Source organism: Calliphora vicina, chromosome 2 (genome assembly GCF_958450345.1).
Source record: "Calliphora vicina chromosome 2, idCalVici1.1, whole genome shotgun sequence".
In the NCBI taxonomy this organism is placed as follows: domain Eukaryota; kingdom Metazoa; phylum Arthropoda; class Insecta; order Diptera; family Calliphoridae; genus Calliphora; species Calliphora vicina.
This window is the reverse complement of record NC_088781.1, coordinates 140,665,170-140,693,135: the sequence shown is the minus strand read 5'-3', so window position 1 is coordinate 140,693,135 and position 27,966 is coordinate 140,665,170. Positions and strand designations below refer to the sequence as shown.

The 27,966-nt window shown below is 29.5% G+C and overlaps 2 protein-coding genes across 7 annotated transcripts; one reads left to right on the top strand and one right to left on the bottom strand.

Moving 5' to 3' along the window:
- The first annotated feature begins 1,665 nt into the window (after positions 1-1,665).
- Cul2 (cullin 2) lies at positions 1,666-6,966 on the top strand. The gene is made up of 9 exons (XM_065502292.1): positions 1,666-1,798; positions 2,014-2,138; positions 2,244-2,930; positions 3,097-3,712; positions 3,784-3,901; positions 3,981-4,090; positions 5,610-5,978; positions 6,081-6,194; positions 6,267-6,966. Exons 2-9 carry the CDS (start codon positions 2,020-2,022, stop codon positions 6,396-6,398), a joined length of 2,265 nt encoding a protein of 754 aa, XP_065358364.1. The 5' UTR covers positions 1,666-1,798; positions 2,014-2,019; the 3' UTR covers positions 6,399-6,966.
- LOC135952381 (uncharacterized) lies at positions 6,628-21,251 on the bottom strand. Of its 6 annotated transcripts, none has more exons than XM_065502286.1 (13): positions 19,484-21,251; positions 19,196-19,378; positions 15,495-15,723; positions 15,218-15,422; positions 14,710-15,161; positions 14,144-14,642; positions 13,876-14,070; positions 13,500-13,810; positions 12,844-13,385; positions 12,327-12,766; positions 12,174-12,257; positions 11,965-12,106; positions 6,628-6,773 (listed from the first exon to the last, which is right to left on the bottom strand). In XM_065502286.1, coding segments are annotated over exons 1-13 (3,345 nt in total). In that variant the 5' UTR covers positions 19,486-21,251; the 3' UTR covers positions 6,628-6,712. The 6 variants fall into 6 exon arrangements, with proteins under 6 accessions (XP_065358358.1, XP_065358360.1, XP_065358359.1 ...); XM_065502288.1 differs by having other exon boundaries at positions 13,500-13,777; XM_065502287.1 differs by having other exon boundaries at positions 14,710-15,143.
- Positions 21,252-27,966: the final 6,715 nt, after the last annotated feature.

Here is a 27,966-nt window from a genome sequence, read left to right as displayed (position 1 = left end):
TAAATTATCATCTTATAAATAAGTTTTGTACAAATATCTAAGTACTTATGTATGAATGTGTGTTTTAAAATTAGTATAAAATCATTTAGAAAAATTTTACTATACATTTTTTAGTTATTGTATTTTTAGTTTTACTCAAAATAGGACTAATTTACTATAATTTTAATAATAAATAATAAAAAAACGTAGTGAATGTATTCAAATGTAAAACATAAATCTAATATAGAACTTTAATTAAAGATACGAGTGTCGTTTGATCAAAATCTGATCTCGACCGTAAAAATATTTGATTTTGGAAAATTTATTTCAATTCTTAACATACATACCTTGATGAAATTTTTGGTGTTGGTTTCTTCTGCTTCTAGATAAATAATTTAGAATTTTCTGGGATGATGAGTTGTTTTGGATACAATTTTATCGAGCTTTCCCTTATTAGGATGTGTTCTTAATTTTTTTAAATTCTTTAAATATTTCATAAACTGTAAGGAAAAATTTATTGAAATAGATTTTTGGTAATAATTTTTCGAAGAACGTAAAAATGTTTACCATTTAAATTGCTATTACTAATTGTATTTCTGAATTTTCCAATTGTTTTTCAGAAACTTCTATTTCAGAATATTCCATTTTTATTTCAGAAAATTCTAATAGCAATACCAATGGAAATTTATGAATTTCTATTGTATAGAGTATTCTGAAATACAAATGGAAACTTCTGAAATATAATTAGAAATTTCTAAAATACAATTGGAAATGGTGTAGTTTTGATTTAATTGAAAATAATGCATATTTTCTCTTCAGTATACTCTTGCAATTAGAACTCGCCAAGAGTCTTGCGATGGTGATTTAAAGAACAACTCTCTTGCGAGTTCCAGTTACCATGGCAAATGTAATGCGAGTGCAGAACATGTCCGTAAATTCCGAAAAAACTTCTTACATATGTATTAAAAAAAATCTAAAGAACCTTTTAACTGGTAGGGACAAAAATGAAATATTGTTCACTCTTCGAATGAAACCAAATACTACAATTTAACAGGTAGAGATGGGAGAACATTTATAAGACGTTCGAAGTGGAAGAGACTAGTACCCCAAAGACCACAAATAAGACAGTCAACTTTGGCATTACTATGGTGTGCGGCTGCTTTTCAGGGCAAAGGTCCAATTCATATCATAAAAGATACGTTGACTGAAATTATATACAGATCCATTTTAGACGATGTTATGTATTCAGTGCGATTGTTCCAACATAATACGATCAGTAATTTTCAAACTTATTCCGTATTTTTGATTCCAAGTTAATCTGGTAGGTTTTTAATTATTTATTTTTCGAGTAGTTGACCTGTTGTAATTCATCACTATCCCAGTGCCAATTACATTTATCCTTTACTATCTGTGCAATAATAAAATGTAATCATATCCAGTTCGTCGCGACAGGTACAGTTATCGGAGTTCTTTTAAAGACTTTCACTTACAATTATCTCTTAATTTGTTTGAAAAAAATATACATTTTTATTCAAATTATGAATAAATTCTTTCAAAACTCAGACAATAACGAAAACATATGTTGGGTGCAGTTGTTTGACTTGGATATTTTAATAACATCGTAGTCACCCTGTTCTTTTTTTAATGACATTTCACTTGGTCGATTTTCGTCGAACCAATTTTATTGTTTTTTGACAGCACAATGACAATTTGTTAATGAAAATTTTCGACGAAAAACTGCAAAAAAAAGAAAATAATCCAAAAGTTGTTCATTAAGAGTTATTAAAAATAAAATTATTTATATAAACAACATATAAAAGTAAGTGAGGAGGAGTAAATTGTTATCCAGGGAAGCAATTGTGGTTTTTTTCGTTGGAATATTAGCAAACACTTTACAACTTTTGCTCAATAACCCGTCTCTGATGAGCGTAGTTGTCTCAGGGTTATTGGGAAATAAGTGATTAGAGCATATTTGCTTTTAAAATTTCTTAGCAAAAGTTGAATGTAGGAATGAAAAATTTGTGTGAATTGCAGGTGAAGATGTCCTTAAAACCTAAGAAAGTTAATTTTAATGAAATCTGGACTGATTTAAAGAGTACAGCTGAGGCGGTAATAAAATTAGATAAGGTGGAAAGAAATGTTTGGAACACCAGCTTTACGTGAGTATTTTTTGTTGTTGCTTTTGTTTAAGCTGTTGCAATAATAAAGATAAACAAATCGTATTGGAAAATAAAAACTTTCTATTTTTTTATTGGTCATTGTAGAAATGTGTATAATTTATGTGTGGCCCATCCGGAACCATTTGCAGATCTCTTGTATGAGGAAACTAAACAATTTCTAAAGCAACATGTAGAAAATATGCTGCACACGAGGGTAAATCCTCCCGGCTTAGATGCCAACGAGGGCGAACAGCCGGATCTGTTGAAACGTTACTACGACGCTTGGTCAGAGTACAGTAAGGGCATAAAGGATCTGCACTGTCTCTACTCCTATTTAAATCTTCAGCATATCAAGAAACAAAAAATCTCGGACGCCGATGTCGTTTACGGCAATTTGACCACAGAGACGTACGAACAAATGGAGATTGGAGAATTGGGCCTTGATATATGGCGCACAAAAATGATTGAATCTCTTAGTTTTGATTTGGTGAAACACATCCTAGATGGCATCAAACAAGATCGCGTTGGCGAAACCGGTTTGGACGAGGAGCGTGTTAAAATTATTAGTGGTGTTATGCATAGTTTTGTAGATGTTCAGGCCTACAATAAGATGGGCTCATTGAAAATCTATCAGTGGCTATTCGAGTGTCCGTTGTTATTGGCCAGCGGTGAGTATTACCACACCGAGGCGACAGCTTTGCTGGAAAGGTGTACAGTTAGTCAATATATAGAGGAAGTCATCAAGATTTTAGATGAAGAGAATAAAAGAGCTCAAAAATTCTTACATTCGAGGTGAGTTAAATTAAATTGTTTTTCTGCAAAAAGTTTACAAATTCTGTGTATTCTTTGTCACTGCATTAGCAACAAAGCTGCATTTTTAATTTTTTAGTGATTTTTATATAAAAATTTTCAAAAAAAAATGCCTGTAAACTAACATGTATTTGTCTTTGTTTTCTAGCTCTCTGCCCAAACTCCTTAAGCAATGTGAAGAGAAGTTTATCAATGAACGTTTAGATTTCTTATATTCGGAATGCAAACAAATGGTGTCACAGGAAAATCGCAAAGATCTACGCAACATGTACATCATTTTAAAACCCATACCGGACCACTTGAAAGGCATGCTCATACAAACGTTTCTCGATCACATTAAGAACGAGGGTCTCGAAACGATTTCAACACTTAAGGGCGAGAACATACACATACAATTCGTGGAGGACATGTTAAAAGTACATCAGAAATACACACAATTAATTGGCGAAGTTTTTGAGAATGATCCCTTGTTTTTGAGTGCTTTGGATAAGGCGTGTGCTAGTGTTATAAATCGTCGCCCAAGTGATAAGCTACCCTGCCGCAGTGCCGAATATGTGGCAAAGTACTGTGATACACTGCTCAAAAAGTCGAAAACCTCTGAAGCTGAAATTGATCAGAAACTAACCAACAACATAACGATATTTAAATATATAGAAGATAAGGATGTTTATCAAAAATTCTATAGCCGTTTGTTGGCCAAACGCTTGATACATGAACAATCCCAGAGTATGGATGCTGAAGAGGCCATGATAAATCGTTTAAAGGTATGTTTAGAAATGTTTAAACTTTTTCGTTTGTATTTGAATATATTTTCTTTTTTCTATTTAAATTTCAGCAAGCTTGTGGCTATGAGTTCACCAATAAATTACATCGCATGTTTACGGATATTTCGTTGTCGGCCGATTTAAACAATAAATTTAATAATTATTTAAAACAGGAGAATATAGATTTAGGTAAGACTAGAATAATTAAATATGAAATATGATAGCTAAATTATATATGTATGTATATATATTTTTATTTTATTTTCAGGCATAAACCTTTCAATTAAAGTTTTACAAGCTGGTGCTTGGCCTTTAGGTCCCACACAGGTTGTTATACCCTTTGCCGTACCACAAGAATTTGAGAAAGCTATAAGAATGGTAATTATCACAATTAAAAATAAAACTTTCCATGTTGTCATATAAGTAAATTTAATGATGTCTATCGGTTGTAGGGTTCATAGGCGGGGAAAATTTATATAAACAACGGCAAATTCGTTAAAAATTTCCCGGGAATATTTTTTGGAAAATTTTCGGTACATTGTTCGGAATATTTTTTTTTTTTTGTAAATTTTCGGTAAAAATTTCTCGGGAATATTTTTTTTAATTTTCGGGAAAAATTCCCGGGAATATTTTTTTGGTAAATTTCCGTGAAAAATTTCTCGGGAATATTTTTTTTTAATTTTCGGGAAAAATTCACTGGAATATTTTTTTTTTAATTTTCGGGAAAAATTCCGGGGAATATTTTTTTTTTAATTTTTGTGAAAAATTCCCGGGAATATTTTTTTTGTAAATGTTTCTTGCGAATTTTCGGGAATTTCTTTATTAGTTTTCTTCTTAAAGTTACAATATTCATATTCGTTGCGATGGCCAAATTCATTCCTAATTGAATTATTCTATTATATCCATAGATTTTTTCGGTTCTAGCAACAGATATTCAGTAGGCAAAGAAGCAGAAGTTGAAATAACCAAATTTTTTTCACTCAGCTTAAACCACAGTAGAAAAATTCGGTTATTTGAAGAAAATTTAAATTTTATGTTCTTAATGGAATATTAAGGTGACAACATTTAAGGATATTCTTCATATTTATAGAAAATAATAACAATACCTAATAGTGGTTTAAATTTGTTTATCTACAATCTGATTTGAAAAATTTGTTTTTTTATACATTTAACATTGTCGAAATTCTTAAGTTTTTTAATTAAACAATAAAAATTATTTTGGTAAGATTTAGTATGTTGAGTTCCCAATTATTGATAAATTCACTGAAATTTATTGTTGTGGGATAAGCTTGTTCCTATACGCATTTCACTGGTTGCTTAGTTTATTGATTTTATACCGTTCAAATGCCACTATTAGCTTAGAACCCCTTTAAAAAGACAACATTGTACATGTACTTCTTTTAAAATGCTGATAAAATTTATTCGAAAAAAATTACTGGTTTTTAGTTTAATTTAGTATTAAAAATTTCAAATAACTTACATACATGATTCATACATCTATATATCCGCTATAGACCCTGTTCGATTGCTATTTAAACTCGGGAAAATCGGCCCATAAATGGCTGATCTATATCTTGATTACTAAGTCATTAATGTAGACTATATGGATATTTAATGATAGATATTTCAAAGTCCATTGTAACGATATATATATGCCTATAGTAAGTTGGACCTACAATAAGTTAAAATCGGGAAAAATATTTTTTCACAAAACATTTTTTGTCATAAATTTTTTTTATTAATAAAGTATAAATTTGGTGAAGGGTATATAAGATTCGACACAGCCGAATATAGCTCTCTTACTTGTTTTTATTTAAATTCTCTTTTCTGACACTGTGAAAGTAAAGATTACTTATATAAAAGATTCGTTAAAATAAATTTATTTCTCTATTTACAGTTTGAAACGTTTTATCACAATTCATTTAGTGGCCGTAAACTTACCTGGTTGCATCACATGTGTCATGGTGAATTGAAATTGGGCTATTTGAAAAAGACCTATATTGTGACTATGCAAACCTATCAAATGGCCATGTTGCTGCTATTCGAATCATGTGACACAATGACCTGCAAAGAAATACAAACCACACTACAATTGAATGCCGAAACCTTCCAAAAACATATGCAATCATTGCTGGAATCGAAAATTCTGAATGCCAGCAGTGAAAATCTAGAAGATAATACAAAAATTGAATTGAATTTAGATTACACAAATAAACGTACCAAATTCAAAATTACGTCAGCTTTACAAAAAGAAACGCCACAAGAGGTAAATTACATACACACAGAGAAAGAGAGATACACATTTCAATATAAATTGTTAATAAAATGCAATTCATTTTTATTTGTTTGTTTATTTATTTTGTTGCAGGTTGAACATACGATAAATGCTGTAGATGAAGATCGTAAATTATATTTACAAGCAGCCATAGTGCGCATAATGAAATCTCGAAAAGTTCTTAAACATAATTCTCTAATACAAGAGGTAAGTGTGTTATTTTAAAATAAAATGTATTTTCTTTATATATAATATTGAATTTATTTTTTCTCACTGTAGATATTGTCGCAGCCAAATGTTAGTTTTACACCTAGCATCACAATTATTAAGAAATGTATCGAATCATTGATTGATAAACAGTACATAGAACGAACTCCCAATTCAGGTGATGAATACAGCTATGTGGCATAATTTGAGCTCAGGTGTTTACGCCACTACCACCAACAACCGCTACCACCACCACCACCCACTCACATACACCTCCATCATGTTGAGAGATATACAATTTTCCTGTATGATATTTGAAAACAAAACCACAAAATAATAAAAAAAAACAAAAAAAAAATAAGAAAATAAGAAAATTTTCAACAAACTATATTTAAAATCATGTAAAGAAAAACAAAAGAACTCACCCTATTTCACTTTTACCAGCCCCCCTCTAGCTTAGTTACCCCGTTCTTTTAAAGTTGTTTCATTATTTTAAGACGATCGATCATGGCTACTTTTTATTTCTTAAAACAATGTGTTCTTACTGTTGTTCTTTTTTTCTTCTGGCCTTTAGCAGTACTAGAGAAAAATTATTAAGTTAAATAACACATTAATTATTATTGTTTTTATTTTATACCTACATACAATATTTAATTAAATTCAAGTGGTAATTATTATTGAAAATCGAAAAAAAAATTATTTGAATTGTTTAGTTATTGCTTTTGTTTTAGCCTAAAAAACTGTCAATAAAACAAACCAGAATCTATAAGAATTGTGTTTATTTTTACTTAATTTTCTTTTTTTTGTTTTGTTTTCTTTTTTTTAATTTATATTAATAATAATAATAATTTTTAAGTGTGTGTTTTTTTATTTTGTTTGTTCGTTTTTCATGCTATAATTAATCAATCAATCCATTGTGGTGATAAATTGTTTTTTTTTATTAAAATGGGTTCAATATAAAGAAATATCTGTCTGAAAATGTTTTGCGTTTTAGTTTTGAATGTTTGTGTTTTTTTTTTTGTTTTGTCGAAAATAAATATTTTAAAACTAAAATAAATAAAAACTACATACATATTAAATATGTTTATTAAGTGGTGATTATCATTTGTTTTTGAAAAATATAATACTATAAATAAATATATATGAACATTTTTTGTATAATTAATTTTTAATAATAAAAAAGTTAAACTTAACTTTATTCTTGTCTTGGAATTATTTTCTAAGGTGGCACTAGTTTTTCCTTTTTCATGTTTTACTTTCTTCTTCTTTACTTTTTTTATGTTAATTTCATTTAATTTTTCTTATTTGTTTTTAATTAATTAAAACAACTAGTTTTTTCTTTTGTTTGTTTGATTCTTTTGAGGGGATACATTAGAAAAAGTGAGCATTATGTTTAAATTGAATACTGTTGGTTGTTTTTTTGTTTGTTTTTTTAAATAAATTCCTTAATTTTTTCCTTTAATCTATCAAATATAAAGTGTTTATTAAATGTGTTTTTTTTTATTATATTTATATAATAATAATGGTGTTTTATTGTGTATTTGTTTTGTAATGCAATAATTGAATAAATTGCTTTCAATGTTCATTTTTTCATGATGTGATGTTATGAAAGTGCTGTTTTTAAAATGATAATGAAACAAATATAAATTATCAAAAAATGCTGACTTGCACTACTCAACAAGATCAAACAATTTGAAGGAATTTTTGAAGACTTTCTACCATGAAAAAAAAAGTTTAAGTTTTTTGGAAAAATCGTTTTTTATATTTTTTTTTCATATTAGCATTGCATCACGACTGGATTTTTCGATGAAGTGTAAAATTTCCTGGGAAATTTCGGGAATTTCTGTAGTGTTTTGGTGAAAAAAAGTTTTACTTGAAAAAAAAAACAATTTTTGTGAAAAATATATATCAGTTTTGTAAATAAAATGGTAGTGACAAAAATTTATTTGCTGGAAAATCGATAACAAAAATTAGGGTAGTCGTGTTTATATTAAATAGCAAACGAATTTGGATTATACCCGCTATAATGATATTACAATCATATTTGAAAGTTATCAACAGACATTTTTTTGTAAGTTATCAAAAAAATGTTGGTAAATAATGATAGTGATCATTCACCAAAGTATAAATATTGGAAAAGATTGTTGGAGACAAAAAATTTAGTTATCAATAGACATACAGACATGGCTATATCGACTCAGCAAATTATTACAATTCCGAATATAAATGTGGAAATTGCTAACGGAATGACAAACTTCTATATATTTTTTTTAAACAAACCCAAACTGCTTACCTGCAGTTACCCCCAGAATATCTGGTGGGAATCGAACCCGCAACCCTCAGTTTAATAGTCCTGCACACTATCCTCTAGTCTATTGGGGCACCCAACTCTTATCACTTATGGCGAAGTGTATAAAAATAACCAGACATCGTGATAATAGGGTTAACACGTTGAGATATTTAGTAACTAAAAAGTATTCCTCATTTTCAATACAAATATTAAATATAGTGCGGTACTGTAAAATTAATCTGATTAAAATATTGGTTTAGTCCAGACGTCAGTCACTTGTCAATCTTGTATTGCAGCTTCAAAAGTTTCATTATATTCAATGAATTTGATCATAATATTCTTAGGTTTTTGATATAGAGAGTAGCACATTTTCATAATCAGTCACTTGATAGTTGACATAAACATTTGCGTTTCAGTTTCAGTTTTTGTCTTTGTTTCTTTTTCTTATTAAATTTTGTTTGGTTTTTATGTTAACATTTCATTTGTTTTTATTACATTTTATTATATTTTTTTTTATTATTATTATTTATATAAATGCATTTTATTATCATCGTCTCTTACTGAGGTATGCTGCCTTAATTAAATATGTTTAATATATTTTTGTTTTTGGGTGAAAAATCTAGTTTTGTTTTTAATAATTTTTATGCTAAAAAATTCATTTTTTGTTTTGTTTTAATAAATTGCAATTTTTGTTAAATCAACGACTAGTATTTATTTTTATTTTATTTCCATTAAAGCAATTTCATTTTTTTTGTTATCAATAAAGTTGTGATTTTCCTTCATTTATTATTTTAAATACATTTAATTCATTTTTGTTTCTTTTTTCAGTTTTTGTTTTATGAATTTAATGCGTGATGTATGTGAGGGTGAAAAAAACAAACACGTATTCAGTGCCATCACATATTTTTTTTAGACAAAAAAGCATTTTTTTAAACTTATTGTTATTTTAACAATCAATTTTTGTTTGTTTGTTTTGTTGTTGTATATTTAATTATTCAAACACTATAAAAAGTAATCATCTGTATAATACATTTTCTCCTTTGGAGCTGTCAATTTGAAATACACACTTATTGCACAAAAAACTATTTAACAATTTGTTAAAATATCATTATTAACAGCTCGGTTTAAGCTTTAAATATTTGCTCTAATTAATTATATGTATTTGTTTTTGTCTTTTATTTTTGGGGTTTTCAAAGTTCCTGTAACTTTTCAGAATAGATACTTGTAATATTTTATGACTGTTAATATTTTTTTTTATATTTTTTTTTTTGTTTAAATTATTTTCTTCTAGCCATAACAACTATTGTTATTATTTAAACCAATTTACTGTTAACTGTAATTAACCCATTGAAATCCCTTAAAACATTGCTTTTCTAGACCGAGAGGGACTTTCAACTCTCGCTTTCATATTTCTCAGTTTATATTTCTTAAATCCTTAATTTGAATGTAGTAGATATATGTATATCATCAATAAAACTATAAAAATTTCGGATAAAAGACAATTTTTCTTAAAATCAGACATAAATTTTCAATAGTACGGAAACGCACATAACAATTTTTCATTTCTGATTTGCTTAATCTTTAAAATAGTCCCCTAAGTTTGCTCTCATTTATATTTCTTGTAATATAACTCTTCCATACAAATCTGTAAAGTCTGACTAATTTGTTTTATCAAATCTGACTAGCATGAGAACAAACAAAAAAAACATTCCCGTACATTTTGACTATAATATGCAAATCTGACTAGAATGGCACACAGTCGTCAACTAAAATGCAAAACAATGTTTCATCAAAAAATTCTAAATTGAAAACGATCTGTAATGGCTGCTCGCAAAACTCATCATGTTTATAAACATTTTTATCAGTAGAAACTTTTACTTAGCAGCAATGTTAATAACACGCTGTTATTAACATTATTTATATGTATGACAGCATTAACTGTTAAAGCTTCTTAAAGCTCTAGGTGATTATTATGGAAATAGAACATTGTATTTTTTTCCGTTAGATAATTCATGAAACTACTAGAAAATGGCCTTTGCATATGTAATAGTAACAGCGAGTTGCAGAGCAGTTAGTATATCGTAGGCGCTGTTAGAGTTAACATCAACTGTGTATTCTTGTAAATTATAAAGTGTATTTTTAAACATTGTGTATTAAAAGAGACTGACTATTTAAATTGTTGTGTTAATTTAAATAAATAAAGAGTTGTTACAATAAATAAGAGTTGTACTACTGATCGCTTTTATTTGCAATTAAAATAATACGGTTTATTTAAACGAAATAAACTACTGTTTTTAAAAGGTAAAAACGTAACAATACGTTATTTTGGTTTCAGAAAACAACAATTCAAAATAACGTACAGATTTTTTTATCTGAAATACATTTCTAGTTTCATGTTAATCCAAATATAAAAATTTTGTTTTAATATCTCAAGTAATTTCCATTTTACATCTTTATTTGCTTCTCCTTTAAACTTCTGAATATTGATGTTACGTTATTTTGCATTTTGGCATCTGACAATTACAAATTACATCTTTCTTTTTTACAATATTGACTTGTAGATTTTTATATACATTTATTTCTTTACATTATAAATAATTATTTCTTAAACAAATAATTTGACATACCGCTGATTAATCCAGTCTATACTTTCAAACGGTTTAATAAAAATTAGATCATGTTGGAGGGTATTTCTAGATTTTAAATTCGTCATAGCCGAATAATTTGACCGCTCTAAATGATGTTTACCCATCATTAACATAAAATGCTACCAAGTTATTCTTGTTAAATTTCAATTATATCCAATATAAAAAGATATTGTATTTTTAATTAAATTTTAATAATAGTTTATGTAAATTTATGTATGTAGTATATTGAAAATCGTCAATTGTCTTAACAGCAAAACCAGGAATTGTTTAATTAAGTAAGTATTAATTAATGGTATTTAGAAATTGTTCAACAAGCTTTTCTTTTCATTCTTTCGTTATAAAAAAAAACTTTCTCGAATTCAAATTCATTTTTAGTTAAATACATGTTTGTTACATAAGTAGTAGTTACATTACATTACGTTACGTTAGAATACATTACATTGCCTTACGTTTATTACGTAGTGTAGTTTAGTTATTCATTAGTAAGTTAGTTGTTTGTGTATTATGTGTGTGTTTTTGTGTTAAAAAGTTTTGGTTGACAAATTGCATATAATTTCAGTCTTTGAGATTCCCGCCTTTGTGCATTAATATAGATAAAAAAGAGTTAAGATAATTTGTTTTCTTGATCTTGTTAGGATTTATAACTATATGTATGTATACGAATGTATTGTATTGTATGTTATGTTATGATTTGATTGGTAATGTGAAATAAATTTACTTTAAGTGAATGTTTTGGGGAGGAGGATGTGCTTAGACTTTGTTGGAGGGCATTTGGTTAAAAATTTCATATAAAAAATCTAATATAGTAGTAGATTAATAAAGTAGTATTTACTGATCCAATGAAAAATGTTTCGTACGTTTCCACAAGGTTTTAAATATTCCTTTTTTCTTCGGCTTATCAGCGGTATTACTTTGGCCACGTTTATTAGAAGAGTCTTTTGTTGTTGTTGTATTTTCAGTGTTAGCAGAGGTGCCTACAAATAATTTCATTTATATGTAAATGTACAAAGACTTGACCTCACAAATTTACTTTCAACTTACTTCTTTCGATATCCTGGTAATAATGGGCTTCCAATGCATGATCGGCTGTATAAGAAGATTTACTCCTTTTGTCCTTATTGGGTTCTGTAGTTAAAAAGAGAGAGATTTATTAAAAACTCATGTAAACTTTGGTTTTCTTGATATTTCGCTTACTTTTTTTGGTAATTAACAAACTAGTAACTCTACGTAAAGCTTCTCTGGGAGATTTATTTAAGAATGATGGTGTTAGATTGGGTGGTAGTGTTAATGGCTTCCTTGCTTGGCCAGTACCTGTCATACCAGGAGTTCCGTCCCATATTCTCATGGTGGATATACGGTCTATATTCTCAGTAGAGGCTGGGCGCATTGAACGCTGTTTAGGATACCAGCCACGTTGTGGAGCTCCTGCAAGTCTCAGCATTTCGTTGGAAGCTAAAGCATGGTTTATGGAACGTTGACGACACATACCACCACCGAATGTATTGCCGCCCGAAATGCCAACAATTGAATTGCCCATATTAATATTATTGGAAGTACTAGATCGTGGGGCCGTACGAGAACCACTGGGAGCATTTTCATTTTGACGTCTATATGGAGTACGGGGAATGTCACAGCTAAACAACAAATAACAATTCCAATTCTAAACTTTCTACCACAAATAACAGAGTAAATCGCAATCGAAATAACTTACCCACGAGCAAATATTGGAGTTTCTGGTAGACTACACGATGTCTGCAAACGATGTTCTTCTCTGGGTGACTGTTTTAGGCTTCGTTTAGTTCCATAGGATACATAGCGTCTGGTGCCATAACCTCCCCCTCCGCTACCCTCGTACGATGGTCCGTGCGAACTAGTGGGTGTGGTAACGCCACTGCCATAGCCTCCCATCATGCGAGGTGATTTTCTTTTATAATTCGAATCAATTGACCAAGATTTCATAGTATTGGATGAATGACCGTGACGATGAGGTGGTACGGCTGGTGGTAAATTTTCGAATGCCGCAGGTGGTGGTGGTGGAGGAGGCAAAGGCAGTTCATCGGACATATGACGATGCACGGGTCTCGATTTTTCACGTTCCTTTGAGCGTTGAGGATGCACTTCTTCTCGTGGAACCGATTGCGTATGAATTTCTGCAGATGTTTGCACATACGGTTTGACCGGAGGTTTAATATCCTCCTCACCCACCGATGTATCGTCTGATGGCGAGGGAGGCAAAGGCAAATCATTGTAGTCCTTTAATGAAATTAAACAAACATTTATTAAAGAAAAGATTAAAAAATAATTATCATTCATTTCATGAAAGATGGTCTACAGAATTTTTGTATTGATATGTATCCTTTAACTTACAAAAGTATCCGGATTTGAGGAGGGCGGAGAGGGTGGCAATGGACCAAATGCATTTTGTGATAATTTCATTTCTTTGGCACTTTCCGATTTATGTACTCCAGGACGAAATTCTAAAGGACGTTTTGCTGTAGGCTGACCAGCTATATCGACCATACGTGCCACTGCAATTTCACCACGTAAGAGAGCGCTAATATTGTTTTCAATCTGTTTCAATGGGGCACAACTATAACTCAAATCACTTAACTGCTCCTCATCTTCTTCGAGGGTAGGAGCCAGATCTGTATGAGGTGTTGTAGAAGTAGAACGCAGTTCTAACATATATATATTATATTTTCTAGTCATTATCAAATTGTTTTAAATTATATTTCCGACTTACCATTAAAATCGTTTCCTTTTATGGCACCATTTGTTGATTGCTTATAAATAAACATATTTGTTGGATCTATGACATTAGCACCTGAAGGTTTTATATCAAAACCACTGGCTTCGTCATGACCAGGAGTTCTCACAATATTAATAGATTCGGAACTGGTGCGACCATCTAAAGATTTCAAACTTCCTTTTTTGGACGCTTTACAAATATTTGTACAAATATAGTATTAAAATGCATTGCTATCTATAATATTGAAATTAGTTTAACTTACTTTCTATATTCGATTTACTTAGCAGCTGTATGGGCGAAAGATCTTTTTTCAGAGAATTATGAGGATGATGAGGTTCCAAATTCAATGACAACCGCTCTCTAGGTGAAGTAAGCGGTTTTCCAATATCCAAACTGTGTCGCGTGTTGGTGTTTTTTATAATATCACATGGCAAAATATCTTTTCTGATATCATTAGGTATATATTTGGCACGTTCTGATTCTGAATCGACGTCTGGTTCACTTTCACTTAAACCATCTTTGGCTGTATCATAATTGGAAAAAATGTCCATAGCACGGGGAGGTCGTTTAGTTGAACCGCGTCGTATAATGAACGTACCTTTGCCCAACATACTGGATTGACGAAAAACACAGGAATTTAGAATTTCAGGACTTTCCTCAAAACAACGAAATTCCTCCTCATTATTGGCAACATTTTGTAAATGTCTGCAATCATCTCTAGATGACTTCAGATTGCCCTGTTTTGAATTGGCCGACGACTTCTAAAAGAACAACAGTATAAGTATAGGGTAACAAAGACTGATCATTTAAATTTTTTTAACAACAAACCTTTTTGACTTCACGTTGGTGTTGTTTCGTTTTCTTTTTGAAATCTTTGAAATGAATTTCCCAAGCTATGCCCCTTGGAGTTAGTAGCGTAGACTCCGAAGATATAGTTATGCCTGAGGGATCTTCTCCAGAGTCTTCAGACAAATCTTCATCATCGTCGTCTGTGGTATTTTTGAAAAATTTATCCAACGTATTATTCGAAGAGGAGGAATGTGTTTTATGATTCTGATTATCAGAAGAGGTTCCAGTACTAGCTGGTGAACTGGAAGAAGATGAAGATGAAACCGACGCGTTACCTGGATTTAGAATATGACAAACTTCTTTGTGTTTATCAACGGAAGCTTGTAAACGTTTGGGTCGACTATTGCGTGCTCCAGCGTGACCATCTTTAGGTCCCGGATATATGGTAACAGGATGCTCATTTAGTATGGGTTCTAAGGCCATGTGAATCTCTACTCATTATTAAGTTTAATATTTATTAATACATTTAAAGTTTTTAAGTACTTACCTGGAAGCTTGGCCACTCGGCCTTTCAACACAGCTTTATGGACAGCACTGATATCAATGCCCAGAGCATTCCGTTCACCATTACAGCTACCAACACGTAGTTTTAGGTCGCCAATTGTGGCGGTGGTTCGTTGTCCACAACATGGAAGACTAGAATAATTGGAATTGTTGCTTGCTGCCGTTGATGTTCCTGTACGTGCCTTAGGCTGTGAATAATCCCATTTATAAATTTTAAGAATCTGTTCCTAAGGCTAATTAATTAACGTTTTACTACTCACTAAAGTTGTTTGCACTAAGTTACTGATCTCTGTTGTGTTGGCATTGTTAGTGGGTGTTGTGGCTGATGTTATTGTTTTTATTTTCGATTCTATGAATTCCTTACTACAATTACCATTGGTCTCAAAACGAGCCAAGTCAACAGCATCAAAACTCTCATTGGGCGTCACTGTTGGCGCACAACTTGAACTCGTTTGAGACATTTCCTCCGAATCACGTTTCTCTTTCATGCTGCAAAAAACAATAAGTAATTCAATTTTCTTACTTCAATCGACTATTGAAAACATAGACGAAATGTTGATGGTCAATTCATTCATATGAGTAGTTCCAAATCGGGTTTCGGCCAGTATTGGGATATGGAGAGGTTAAAGGAGATTTCTGGTCTATATATATATATCAAAAATTATAAAAATCGAGTTATGTTCTTTTTATGTTTAACTACAAAGATCTAAACTAGTACGTACATGTTACAAAGATGTAGACAACGAATTGCAAATAAAAAAATACATTTCTTTGATATAAAACAATAGTGAAAATCTCTAGTCGTATTCAAGAGAGTTTTACCCTAACTTTCTTAAATTGTTAACAATTTAATTGTAAGCAACACGTTCTACAAATACTTTGAAAATTTCTAATTCTAAGCAAATCTTCGAAAGAAGTAATTCTTAATTAAATTTTCAAAATCAAATCGAATTTGATATTTTAAGAATTTCATTAAATCATTCATTACGAACTAATTCATAGGATTAACTCTTTGTAAATTCAAAACTCATTTCTTTCAGAATTAATTATTTACAGCATTAATAATTAAGTTTGTCTTTATTTCAAAACCATTACAATTTAGCTTAACAAAATAAATGGAATCATTAAATTTTTCTTCAATTCAATTCTATTACGAATTAACTTGAGAAAATATTTTTTAATTCATTTTGCAAATGCAATAAATTGATTAAAAATAAATATTCACAAAATTTATATTTTATTTAAAAATCATTAAAATTTGTAATCAATGGTTCGAAAAAATTAATTCTTAATTCAATTTTCAAAATCCATTTCATTTATGTCTTAAACATTCTAGAATTCAATACGAATTAATTCATATAAATACATACTTAATTCCTTATTATTTCAAACGTATTGAATTCATTACTTTACGAATTAATTTCTTATTGAATCATTTTATTTGACTTTAATTCAAATCCATTACAATTTAGCTTTATAAAATATATGAAATCACTAATTTTTTCTCGAATTCAAATCTATTACGAATTATCTTTTGAAATAATTTTTCAATTTATTTTGTAACTAATTAAAAATAAAAGACAAAAAATTGAAGAAAAATATTTTCAATAAATTTGGACTACATTCGAAATACCAAAAATATAATCATTCAAAGGTTGAGAATACTATTATGAATTGGTTAAATAAATTAATGAATTATATTATTATGAAATGAATTATTAAGATTTCTAATTCTGAATCAAGATTTTAGTGAATTTAGCGCCATGCTAACGGATACATAGACTTCCTATGCGAGATTCCGTTATCAAATTGCAAGCAGCAAATTAGTAATTTTTACTATGAGCTCGTTCAGACGATAGGGATGGGAATGCACCTGTACGATTACCAGAATGATATGGCTCCGACTAAACCGAGGGCGGACAATATATATTCTTGGCCTGACACGCTCACAATTAAGCAATGTAGTTGCGGTGATAACCGGGCACTGCACCTTTGGCAACCATGCGAGGAGACTGCCCTATAATGACTTCTGTAGAAGCTGTCAAGATGAAGAGGACGATGAGACCATTTTTCATTTTCTTTGTCACCCGTCATTAGGACATCTACGGATCATGTTTCGGAGACATCGTTCCTTAAATAGTCTTTCTGAGCTATCGGGAATGAAGTTGGAATGAATCAATGAATTGGCTACTCAAGCCAGACACAGTATCCGTCAAATACTAGTGCATACTATTCTCCTCTTCTGACCAACTTCCTCTTTATTTCTCCTACTCCTTATTCTATCTGATTTTCCCCTTCCCTCTTTTCATCTCTATCTGGCCCTCTTCTATTTCTAGTTTCAGGTTACACAAAGGGACCTAAAGTTTGAACCCAAGTGAGCAGCTTTCTTTCCTTTTTCCATTATGCGACTGCCTGTTAACCTAACCTATTCAAGTTTCTTTAGAAACAAATGTCTCCAAATTTAGTGGTTCAGATTTCCGATAATGCCATTGAACGGTCTCAAATTCTGAGACTCAGAACAATAGAAAGGATTACAATACATTTTATTTTAGCAATAAATTGGTGCATTTGGTTAATTTTATATTTTATATTACTAGAAAAAAATCAGTGATAAATTTCACCTTGCTAGATTTATACATTTACATACATGTTATCGGGGTCAAAATATGTATAGTCCGATCAAAGTTTTTCATATATTTTGGATCAAATCTTTTTACCGGTTGTAAGATATAAACCTATAAAAAAAAATTTGTTGATCTTTGAACCATACTTCGATGAGTTACAAATGGTAAGATAATTTATATTACTATTAAAAGTTTGTCGGCGTAAATGTTTACAATTTGTTTAGAATGTGATTGGCGCAGGTCAAAATACATTTTGAAAACTTAATTAGAAACGGACGAATTTCGCCGTATACGATTTTATCGAATAATGAAGAAAGAATGGATTTAACCTATTTCCTGTGAGAATATTTTGAGTATTACCTAATATGTATGTATGTACGAGTATCTTTAAAAAAACAAATCTTTGTATATTAAGCAGTACAGATCATTACAAAAGATTACAACACATTTTATTTTTACATGGAATTCGAGAATAATATTGTAGTAAAATCATTAAATGTTCTATAGAAAACTAAAACTAAGAACTTTGTTTTCTATTTCAAAATTATAATTAATAAATTATTGATATTAGGGGCTAATTCCCGCATTCGTATATGAACGAATATTTATTCGAACGTGCGAGTATGCGGATTCCGTTATTCAATATCGAATAAAATGTAAAGAAATTTATTAAGTTGGCATTCGATAAAGTTCGAGTTTTTATTCGAAAGCTAAGAAGAATTCGAAATTAATTTCGAATACGAATGTAAATGCCTGTCTCACATTTTCTTTGGAATGGATTCAATTCAGATCGATTTTTTCAGCTTTTTTAGATCCGTTTGATTTTCTTAATTCCCAAAAGATTTAGGGCCTGGCTCACTAAATGCGAACGAACATTTTCTTTCTTATTTTATATTGAAAACAACAAATAAATTTGAATTATTTTTATTGTTTTCAATATAAAATAAGAAAGAAAATGTTCGTTCGCCTTTAGTGAGCCAGGTCCTTAGTTAAATTCCACAATGTTTAGTATAATAAAACAATTGTTTTAATATAAAAACTTGACTTTAAAAAGTCAACTGTGGAAAGGAAATTGAATACAAAAAAACTGAAAGTGGTTTCATTCCGAAAAAGTGTTAGATTTACTTTTTCTGAAGAAAATATTTTGTATATGGAAAGGAATGTGGATATATATTGTTAATTTGTTTTGAATATCTTGTTAGAAAGTAATTTACTTTTTGATACGATGAAAAATGCATTTAAATAGAAGGATATTGTTAATCGAAAAAATGTTGAATTTAAAAAAAAAATCAAAGTTTAATTTTTTAAAAGCATTAAAATCACATAAATCAACTTACTTTTTGCGACTGAGACTCATGTAACCATCATCTTCTGATTGATTCTCTCCATTGTTTTGCAATATTGGCCTCAATGACAGATCCTCAAATTCGGATATAATATCATCTAAAACTTTAATGGGTTCGGGTATTTCATCAATAGGAAATGTAACAGCATCCAACATTTCCTCCTCTTCGATTTCCCTATTTCGAATGAATTTGTATTGTTTAGTTGTTGTGTAGACAAGAAGAAAAAATATATATTTTAATCGTATACATATTAAAACAACAAATATGTACTAAACCTACATTTGTGGTTCTGTTTGGAAATTTTCAATAGAATCGAAAATATGATACTTCTGCTTCTGCGGCAGATTATGAAATGTTTTGATGGTTTTGTTTTTGTTTATTTAGTTAGTTACAAAAACTATAACTATATGTAAATGTAATGTCCGTTTTTTTTAGGATGCTAATATTAATGAATAGTTGGCCTCCAATATTTATGATGATGTGTTACAAGGTTGTCGGGATAATGAAGCATTATCAGTCCAACCGGATACACTTGTCTTGCAAAGTAAAAGACGTGTTGTCTGTTATATTTTTTTAAGGATTTTTTAGCTAGCAGAAATATGTAACAATAATTTCCATTAATACACTTGTGTTTTTTAAAATATTTTTCTGCTTATTGCTGGATTAAACTTATCTAGAGAAGAGAAGGTAATTCGTTTTCGTTTAATACGTATTAAAATTAAATGTTGTTGTTAATCGTTGTTGTGTTTTGGGGTTTATTGTTAAATATTTTAAAGTTTGTTTAATTTTTTTTATTATTGAAAAGTTGGTTTTTATTATTTTTATTATATTTTGTTTTAATTATTAAAGTCTAAGCAAACATCAGCACATTGAAGACGACGACTGGCCGCTTTGAAGTTACAGAGTCTGGCATCGATTTTTCATACTTCCCTACATATAGATATATATGTATATTGTATATATGTATTGTAGAATAGTATCTGATGGATGAGTATTTCAACAGCGGATGTTTCAATATACATACATATGTATATACAAATACAAAGTTTTTTTATTTTTTTCTTCTACAAATATGTAGGTACGTATCAAAATGTGATTTTCTTTTTGAATATTAAGAAAATTTTTAAATTTTATTTTGTTGCAAGTTGTTTGTTTTTGTATTTGTTATTGTTGGTTTTAATTTGCTTCATTTTCAGTAGAATCTGTGCATCTCTATGGCTGAAGAAGATGTAGTAAGTGTGTTATATATCATTTGAATTTTTTGTATAAATTATGAGCTTTCATTTTCAATTACGTTCACTCACTCACTAACTCACTCACTTTGCTGCTGCTACTGCTGATGATGTTTTGTGTTTTTTTTATTTTTACTTTTTCAATTCGTTTTTTTTTTTATTTTTTCAACAGACTTTTCTCTTTATTCCATAAATTTAAATTGGAAAAAATAAAACATTTTCAATTTATTATTGTATAGTATATTACAGCCTACATTTTATGAAATAACTAGTACAAAGTATCTACTATTTATGTTTTGTAGGTTGATTTTAATATAAATTTTATTTAAATTTCCATTGCAATCAAAACTTTTAATGTGGGTTTGTTGATTTTCATTTTTTCTTATTTTCGTATTTTATTTTTTATATTTTTTGAATATTTTTTTTTTTGTTGATCTCACGCACAGACACTTGTGTATGTATTTAATGTCGTTGTCACATCGTCGTCATATAATATTCCGCTTGTTATTCGTCGGCAATCTTACTTAGATGGAGGTATTATTAGACTGAAGTGTGTTTCAAAGTTGAATCAGAATGCAAAATAGAGTCAGTCTACTGCCAAGCAACCAACAACCAACCGACCAACCAACCAAGCGACATTAGTCGATAGAAACATTAGCACCATACAATAAGCACTCATCAACTGACAATGTGTGAGCGAAATTATGAGTTGTAAGCACTATAATGCGGAGATTTTACTTCTTTTATTTTCTACAATTCATATATATATTTTTGGTTCATTTTCATTCCTTATGAAGTAACAATTCTCCCTTTGGGACTGTTTGGAATAGCAAAAAAAAAACACCAGAAGCAGGGAAAAAAAACATCATCATAAACAACAACACAACATTATTGTACATATGATTGCGATATACTAAACTGTTAAAATACCTTATAAATCAATGAAACCAAACCACCACCCCCCTACTCCCTTACTTGGCATTCAATTGGTTTCAATCAAACAATAGCTTAGGACTATTAAACCTTTAATGTCCCATTAACAACTTACACTATTGATAGTACATGGGAAATATTTCAATACATTTAAAATATCTTCATAGTTCCAGAAATATTTTCTGCTTATTTACCAGATAATTTTGAAATCTTCATAGTTCCAGAAATATTTTCTACTTATTTACCAGATAATTTTGAACTTCGCAATTTCCAATTACATATATTTCAGAATGTTCTAATTGTATTTCAAAACAATTTATTTTAAATTACTTCAGAATTTTAATTGCATTTTTAAAAAATTGTAAAATATTATTGAAAATTCTGTAATGCCTATCACATACATATTTCGTTCGGAATGGTTTCAATTCCGTAATCATTATTACGATCGATTTAAATTTAGTTGCTTCAAATTCCGTTGAATTTAGATAGGAAAATCTCCTGTCAAAGGCCTAACTCAGTTATCAAAAACCTAAGTTAGTAAAAAAAAACCTTGTGAATGCAAAAACAACACTCGTATGAGTGATTTTTTTGAGTAGTTTTTTTTAATAATACATTCTCACCACTTAGGTTTTTGACTACTGGGTTAGGTTTTTGACAGGAGAGTTTCCGATATATGTGTATTTCTCTATGATTCAAACAAAAGACAAGTTTTTGTCCAAGCAATTATTTAAAAATTTGAGGAAATCCAATAATTACAAACTAATATCAATTCCACTTAGAAAACTTCGCATATATTTGTAATATCTCATTAATTTGTTGACTCGCTCTAAAATGCTTAGTTCCAGAACTGGTAATGCTTGTTATGACTTCACATTCAGATTATTGAACAAAATTATGACAGCTAAGAATGAAGCAAATAAAATGTTTTATTTAGAAACAGTAAAATTTATAAATTAAAAACCTTCCGCAAAGTTTTCAAATATTCGAAACATAATAATTCTATAGAAGAATAATAGGGTGACAACTAGTTACATAACTAGCAACGTGACTAGTTATTTAAACATATGCATGTCTTAAGTAAGGATGACTCCTTTGGATTGTAATGACTGTGTAATAGCTGGTCCAAAGTAGTCAACGCATTGGATTCCCATATTGGTTACATAGAGTAAGTTACCTTTCTAGCTACCTAACTGGCTACTTGATTAGCTATATAACTAGTTATTCTAACAATTACGGATGTAAATTGATATCAAATAATCAGTTAAAAAGACATCTCGTAAACAGTCCAATAACCGATTGCTTTTAAACAAACCTTCATCCGACAAAGCTCCAACAGATTACTTCTGGTGGGTAAAATAACTATTTTCTATAGTGCAGTACAAAATAAATATTGAAAGTGACTACAATCTAGGTTACTTAAAGACGCTAAAGTGACAACTGACTTCACGATAGGTAAAAATTATATCAACACAATTTGTATAAAACCAGTTCTCACAAAAAAGGAGCATAACAAAATAAACGTTTAAAGTGGCTAAACTCTAGATAACTTAGCGACACTTAACTGACAATTGCTTCTCGCTAGATTACCTGGGATGTATAAAATAACCAATTGACTTCTCCCTGCACTACAAAGAGCACATACAAGTTAAAAGATCCAAAATTTATAAATTGGAGTCAGCCAAGTGGTCAGACATTAGTGACAATTACTGTATGTAAGGGATGCATTGACTACTTGCTTATCTGATCGATTTACACAGCACCATATCATGTGAATTCGTTTTAAAAACGAAAAATTACTCGGATTCGGTTTAAAGAACAGGGGAATATATTTCGATTCTTAAATTTCCATATCGTGGACAATAAGTAGGTCCACGATATGGGAATTTAAGAATCGAAATATATTCCCCTGTTCTTGATTTAAAATTCAGTCGGATTAATTATTCAGTGAAGTATCAGTCCTGTCACAGAATTCCATTCCGATCGAAAGTGGAATTAATTCAGCATTTTGCTTCTTCAGAAAAAGTAAAACGAAAATTTCTTTCGGAATGAAACCACTTTCAGTTTTCGAAGTGGAATTGATATCTTTTTGTATTATTTGATTTTCTAAAAAATTTAATCTATTTCTGTACAAAAAACTTTACTTTTGTTTTAATATTAAAAACGTTGTCAAATTAAAATCAGAAATACAGAATTATTAAATATTTGTTGAATTAATAAGTTACACGGAATCTGAAGAACCTAAAACGAAATCGATCGGAATAAAAACTACGGAATTAAAACCATTCCGAACAAAATGTGTGACAGGCCTGTACATCTGAAAATCGTGTGATTTCAAAAACAAGCGGTTTTCGAAAGTTAAACAACAAAATTATGTGGATTCGATTTACAGAACTCTAAAATATGTGAATTCGTTTAAAAACGAAATTGATTTACATAAACAAATTATCCAATAGCTTACAGAATATAGTGATATGCAACTGCCTTGAGATTTATTAGTTGCAAATAAGCCATGATAAAAAATTTTGATCTTAGAGGGTTAAAATTTTGCACACAACATTAAAAATTCTATCCCCTAAAAAAATACTAAACTCTAAAGAAGTTGTAAACATGAAAATAAAAACATTTATTTTATTACTAGCAATTTAACAATAATCATGCTGACACATACATTTTTAATGTTGGTAAAGTAGGGTCAATAGTAAAACGGTGTCTATCGTTTTAAAATATTTTTGTTTTTTTGTTCAATTGCAAATCAGTTTATAAATGTATATTGTGGATAGACAAATAAATGTACATACATATTTATGTATGTAGATACATGTGTTTTTGTTTGTAGCCTTTATACGCGTGCGCACTAATTAGCTCCAATTCGAAGAGCCCAAAATGGAATTAAAACTACACTCCAAGAAAAATAAAACATAAACAAGCTAATAATAATGGTTTAAACAAACACCTACTTATGTACATAATTGTTTAATCTCTGAATAAATAAACAAACAAAAATTGCGTTTTTAAGTAAATCTTTTAATAAAACTATTTAGTTAGTTAATTATAATTTTTATGCTGAATAAAAGTGTATAAACAAAAAAAAAAATAAATAAAATATATTATTTCAATTTCCCCCCTATTTCAGTTTCAGTTTAGCTGATTGAGATGAAAAGTACTCTCTATTTAGTCACTTACATACACATTTCAGCCACTACTCATTAAGAAACATTTTCAAGTCATGTCGAACCAACAAACAGACATCGAATGAACGAACAAAGCAACGAACGAACTAACAAACAGATTGTATACAATTTCTTAATGGAAGTGTGGGAACGAGGACTCATTACAAATGTACATACAAATATCTAAATATATGTATATGGATGGATGTATGTAAAAGTATATAGACATACAATACATTACAACCCCTCTACATTACATTACAACAAAGAAAACAAAAAAAAAAAACACAGCTACAACAATAACAACAACACCGATAAAATAAAATGTAAATATACAAAAATAAATTGCGAATTGCGCAAAACGTTTGTTTGAAAACAAAAGCAAAATTTCGTTCATTTTTATAAACTTTTGTCAGACGACACATGACTGACTCTGACACACACACTCGGGAACACAATTTCGGTCTCATAAGGTGACAGATACACAGAACACTTTATCATCATTGTAGGTTAGCTGCTGGCTGGCTGGTTGTATCTTGTTTTCTTTGACTTTTGGTGGGACTGTGATATTTCATATTTTATTGAATGAAAATCAAATCAAATGTCTGTTTGCACATGTATGTATGACTGTTTGTATGTAACTGCACGAAGGTACAATCATGCTTGTTACATACCAAGTTGGAAATTTCGTAAAAATCATTTGAATGTCTGAATTTTTAAAATGAGCTGATGACAATTTCTAACATTCTCATACATTTGTTCAAATTTCAGCACAACAACATCAGCCATCTCTAACCATGATTGAGTAAATTTTGAGCGGAGGCATCTGCAAACCATAGTGCTTTGAAATTGAATATCTTTTCTTCACCATAGTAATTCATAATTCCAGAATAGAATGAGCTTTCGAATCGAAAATTAATTTCGATAGCTAAATTATAATAAAAACAAGAGGCTGTGCCGAATCTTATATACCCTTCACCAAAATTGTTTTTTAATTTTTTTTTTTATTTTCAATTTTTTTATTTTTTTTAAAAAAATTTTTTTTTTCAAAATTGTTTTTTTTAATTATTTTTTTAATTTAAAAAAAAATATTTTTCCTAATTTTGACCCATTTTAGGTCCAAATAACTGTAGCCTTATATAAATCGTTGGAATGGACTTTAAAATATCTATCATTAGATATCCATATTGTCTATATTAATGACTTAGTATCCAGATATAGATCAAAAATAGGCCAAAATTTGAGGTTGTCCCGGTTTTTTCTTTATATTTCAGCCATTTGTGGGCCGATTTTCTCGAAGGGTCACAAATGAAAAATGTAGAAATTCAAATGGAATGATCAACTTCTATATATACCGTTGCCACTCATGGTGAAGATTATAATAAAATAAAAATAAAAAAAAAAAATTTAAAAAAAGCTTTAAAAATAAGTAAATAAGCTATAAATTAAATCAAACTTTTTATATCATATAAATTATAAAATGTTTGATTTAATTTAAAGTTTATTTTGATATTTTAAAAGCAAAGTTTATTTTAAAACTATTTTTTATTAATTTCTTTTTCGAGCTCCTTGAATATATCGAATTTTAATTCGAATTTTTTAACGTATTTTAAAAAAAAAATTTTTTAATTCGTTTTTTAATTTAAAAAAAATTATTTTTCCTAATTTTGACCCATTTTAGGTCCAAATAACTGTAGCCTTATATAAATCGTTGGAATGGACTTTAAAATATCTATCATTAGATATCCATATTGTCTATATTAATGACTTACAGCCGTATTTATAACCAAAATTTAGCATGGATTTAACATACAAGTTATTTATAATGTATTCCTTATCCACTCGCTAAACGCATGTTAACGAACGATCAAAGACTTGCTAAGTCTTTAATCAACAGCTGTTTTGTGTCAAAGTAAATTTGTATATAAACATATTATAAAAGTTTTGTGTGGGAAAAAAGTAAATTATTTATTATATTATTATTATTTATTAAATTATATTTATTTATACTTCTTGAAACATTTAAAAATTTGAGGGAAACAAGTTAAATATAAATGTCAAGAAATACATCAGAGTTGATTTTTTTTCATTTTTTTTAAATAGTTGGCAATACATCACACTTTTCAGAGTTGATTTTCATATAAATTATTGACAGAAAAAAGTGCATTATAAATAAACTCTTTGCTAACTTTCTGCTAAGCTTAATCGGTCTGCTAGTTAGCAGATCGTTGTGTGCGATGTATACACAGTGGCTAATTTTTCGTTATAGATACGGCCGTTAGTATCCATTTATAGATCAAAAATAGGCCAAAATTTGAGGTTGTCCCGGTTTTTTCTTTATATTTCAGCCATTTGTGGGCCGATTTACTCCAAGGGTCACAAATGAAAAATGTAGAAATTCAAATGGAATGATCAACTTATATATACCGTTGCCACTCATGATGAAGATTATAATAAAATAAAAATAAAAAAAAAAAATTTTAAAAAAGCTTTAAAAATAAGTAAATAAGCTATAAATTAAATAAAACTAAAACGATTTTTTTGCAGAATTCTTATGAGTTTATTTTAACAGCTATAAAAAATTTTCTAACTTAAATTCGAATTTTCGAACATAATCCCCTATGTTCTATAAATCGAATCCGAGTAACGTTTTCAATTTTCAAAAGAATTCACATGGTAAATACAATCCACATGATTTACTCCTTTTACTTTGGGGTAAATAAACCTGTTTCAATGTACAAAATCGTGCGATTTGCAGAACATAAATTTGTCAATTATTCGTTTATGAAAATTTACCTTTTTTGAAATCACTCGATTTACAGAACAGTGGCGAATATTAGAATTACAGAATCCATTTGAATTCACATAAGGGTGAATAGAATGTGAATAAGAAAATTACATTAATTTTACTCGATATCGAATGCAGTAATTCGGCCCTAGAACTATTAAGAATGTAAAATTATATATCCGGTAAATGGCAGCTAAATACCAAATAGTTGAATTTGAATATAATGGGTCGATTATAGATGGCAACCGAACTTCAGTTGCGTTGCCAGAGGGCAACCACAAATTTCTGGTTGCCAATTTGGCCACAGAAATGATAGCTGCCAGTTGTTTAAGTTGTATTACAGATGGAACGCACCTGAAGTTCGGTTGCCATCCATAATCGACCCATATGTTTAAAACATATTTTTGGTCGGAATTTTCCAATCCAATAAAAACAATTCTCTCTTGTCTGTAAACCGAATCTGATGAACGTTATTGTTTTTAAATCGAATCTACTTGCTTTTGAAGCCATTCGATTTACAGAACAGATGAGAATTTATGGAAAATGTCTAATGCAAAAGAAGGGTCAACCAAATAGCTAGGTCCATGATATGGAAATTTATGGATATTCATAATTAGAGAAATTTTATAAACCCAGTAA

Bases quoted from the DNA above. Each gene is read 5' to 3' on its own strand.
- Cul2 (XM_065502292.1), top strand. From the start codon at position 2,020: ATGTCCTTAAAACCTAAGAAAGTTAATTTTAATGAAATCTGGACTGAT. The intron at 3,713-3,783 runs GTATGTTTAGAA...TTTAAATTTCAG, and splicing joins CCATGATAAATCGTTTAAAG to CAAGCTTGTGGCTATGAGTT. The intron at 6,195-6,266 runs GTAAGTGTGTTA...TTCTCACTGTAG, and splicing joins ATAATTCTCTAATACAAGAG to ATATTGTCGCAGCCAAATGT.
- LOC135952381 (XM_065502286.1), bottom strand. The intron at 13,386-13,499 runs GTAAGTTAAAGG...ATTTCATTAAAG, and splicing joins CCTCAAATCCGGATACTTTT to GACTACAATGATTTGCCTTT. The intron at 12,258-12,326 runs GTAAGCGAAATA...TTTTAACTACAG, and splicing joins TTTGTTAATTACCAAAAAAA to AACCCAATAAGGACAAAAGG.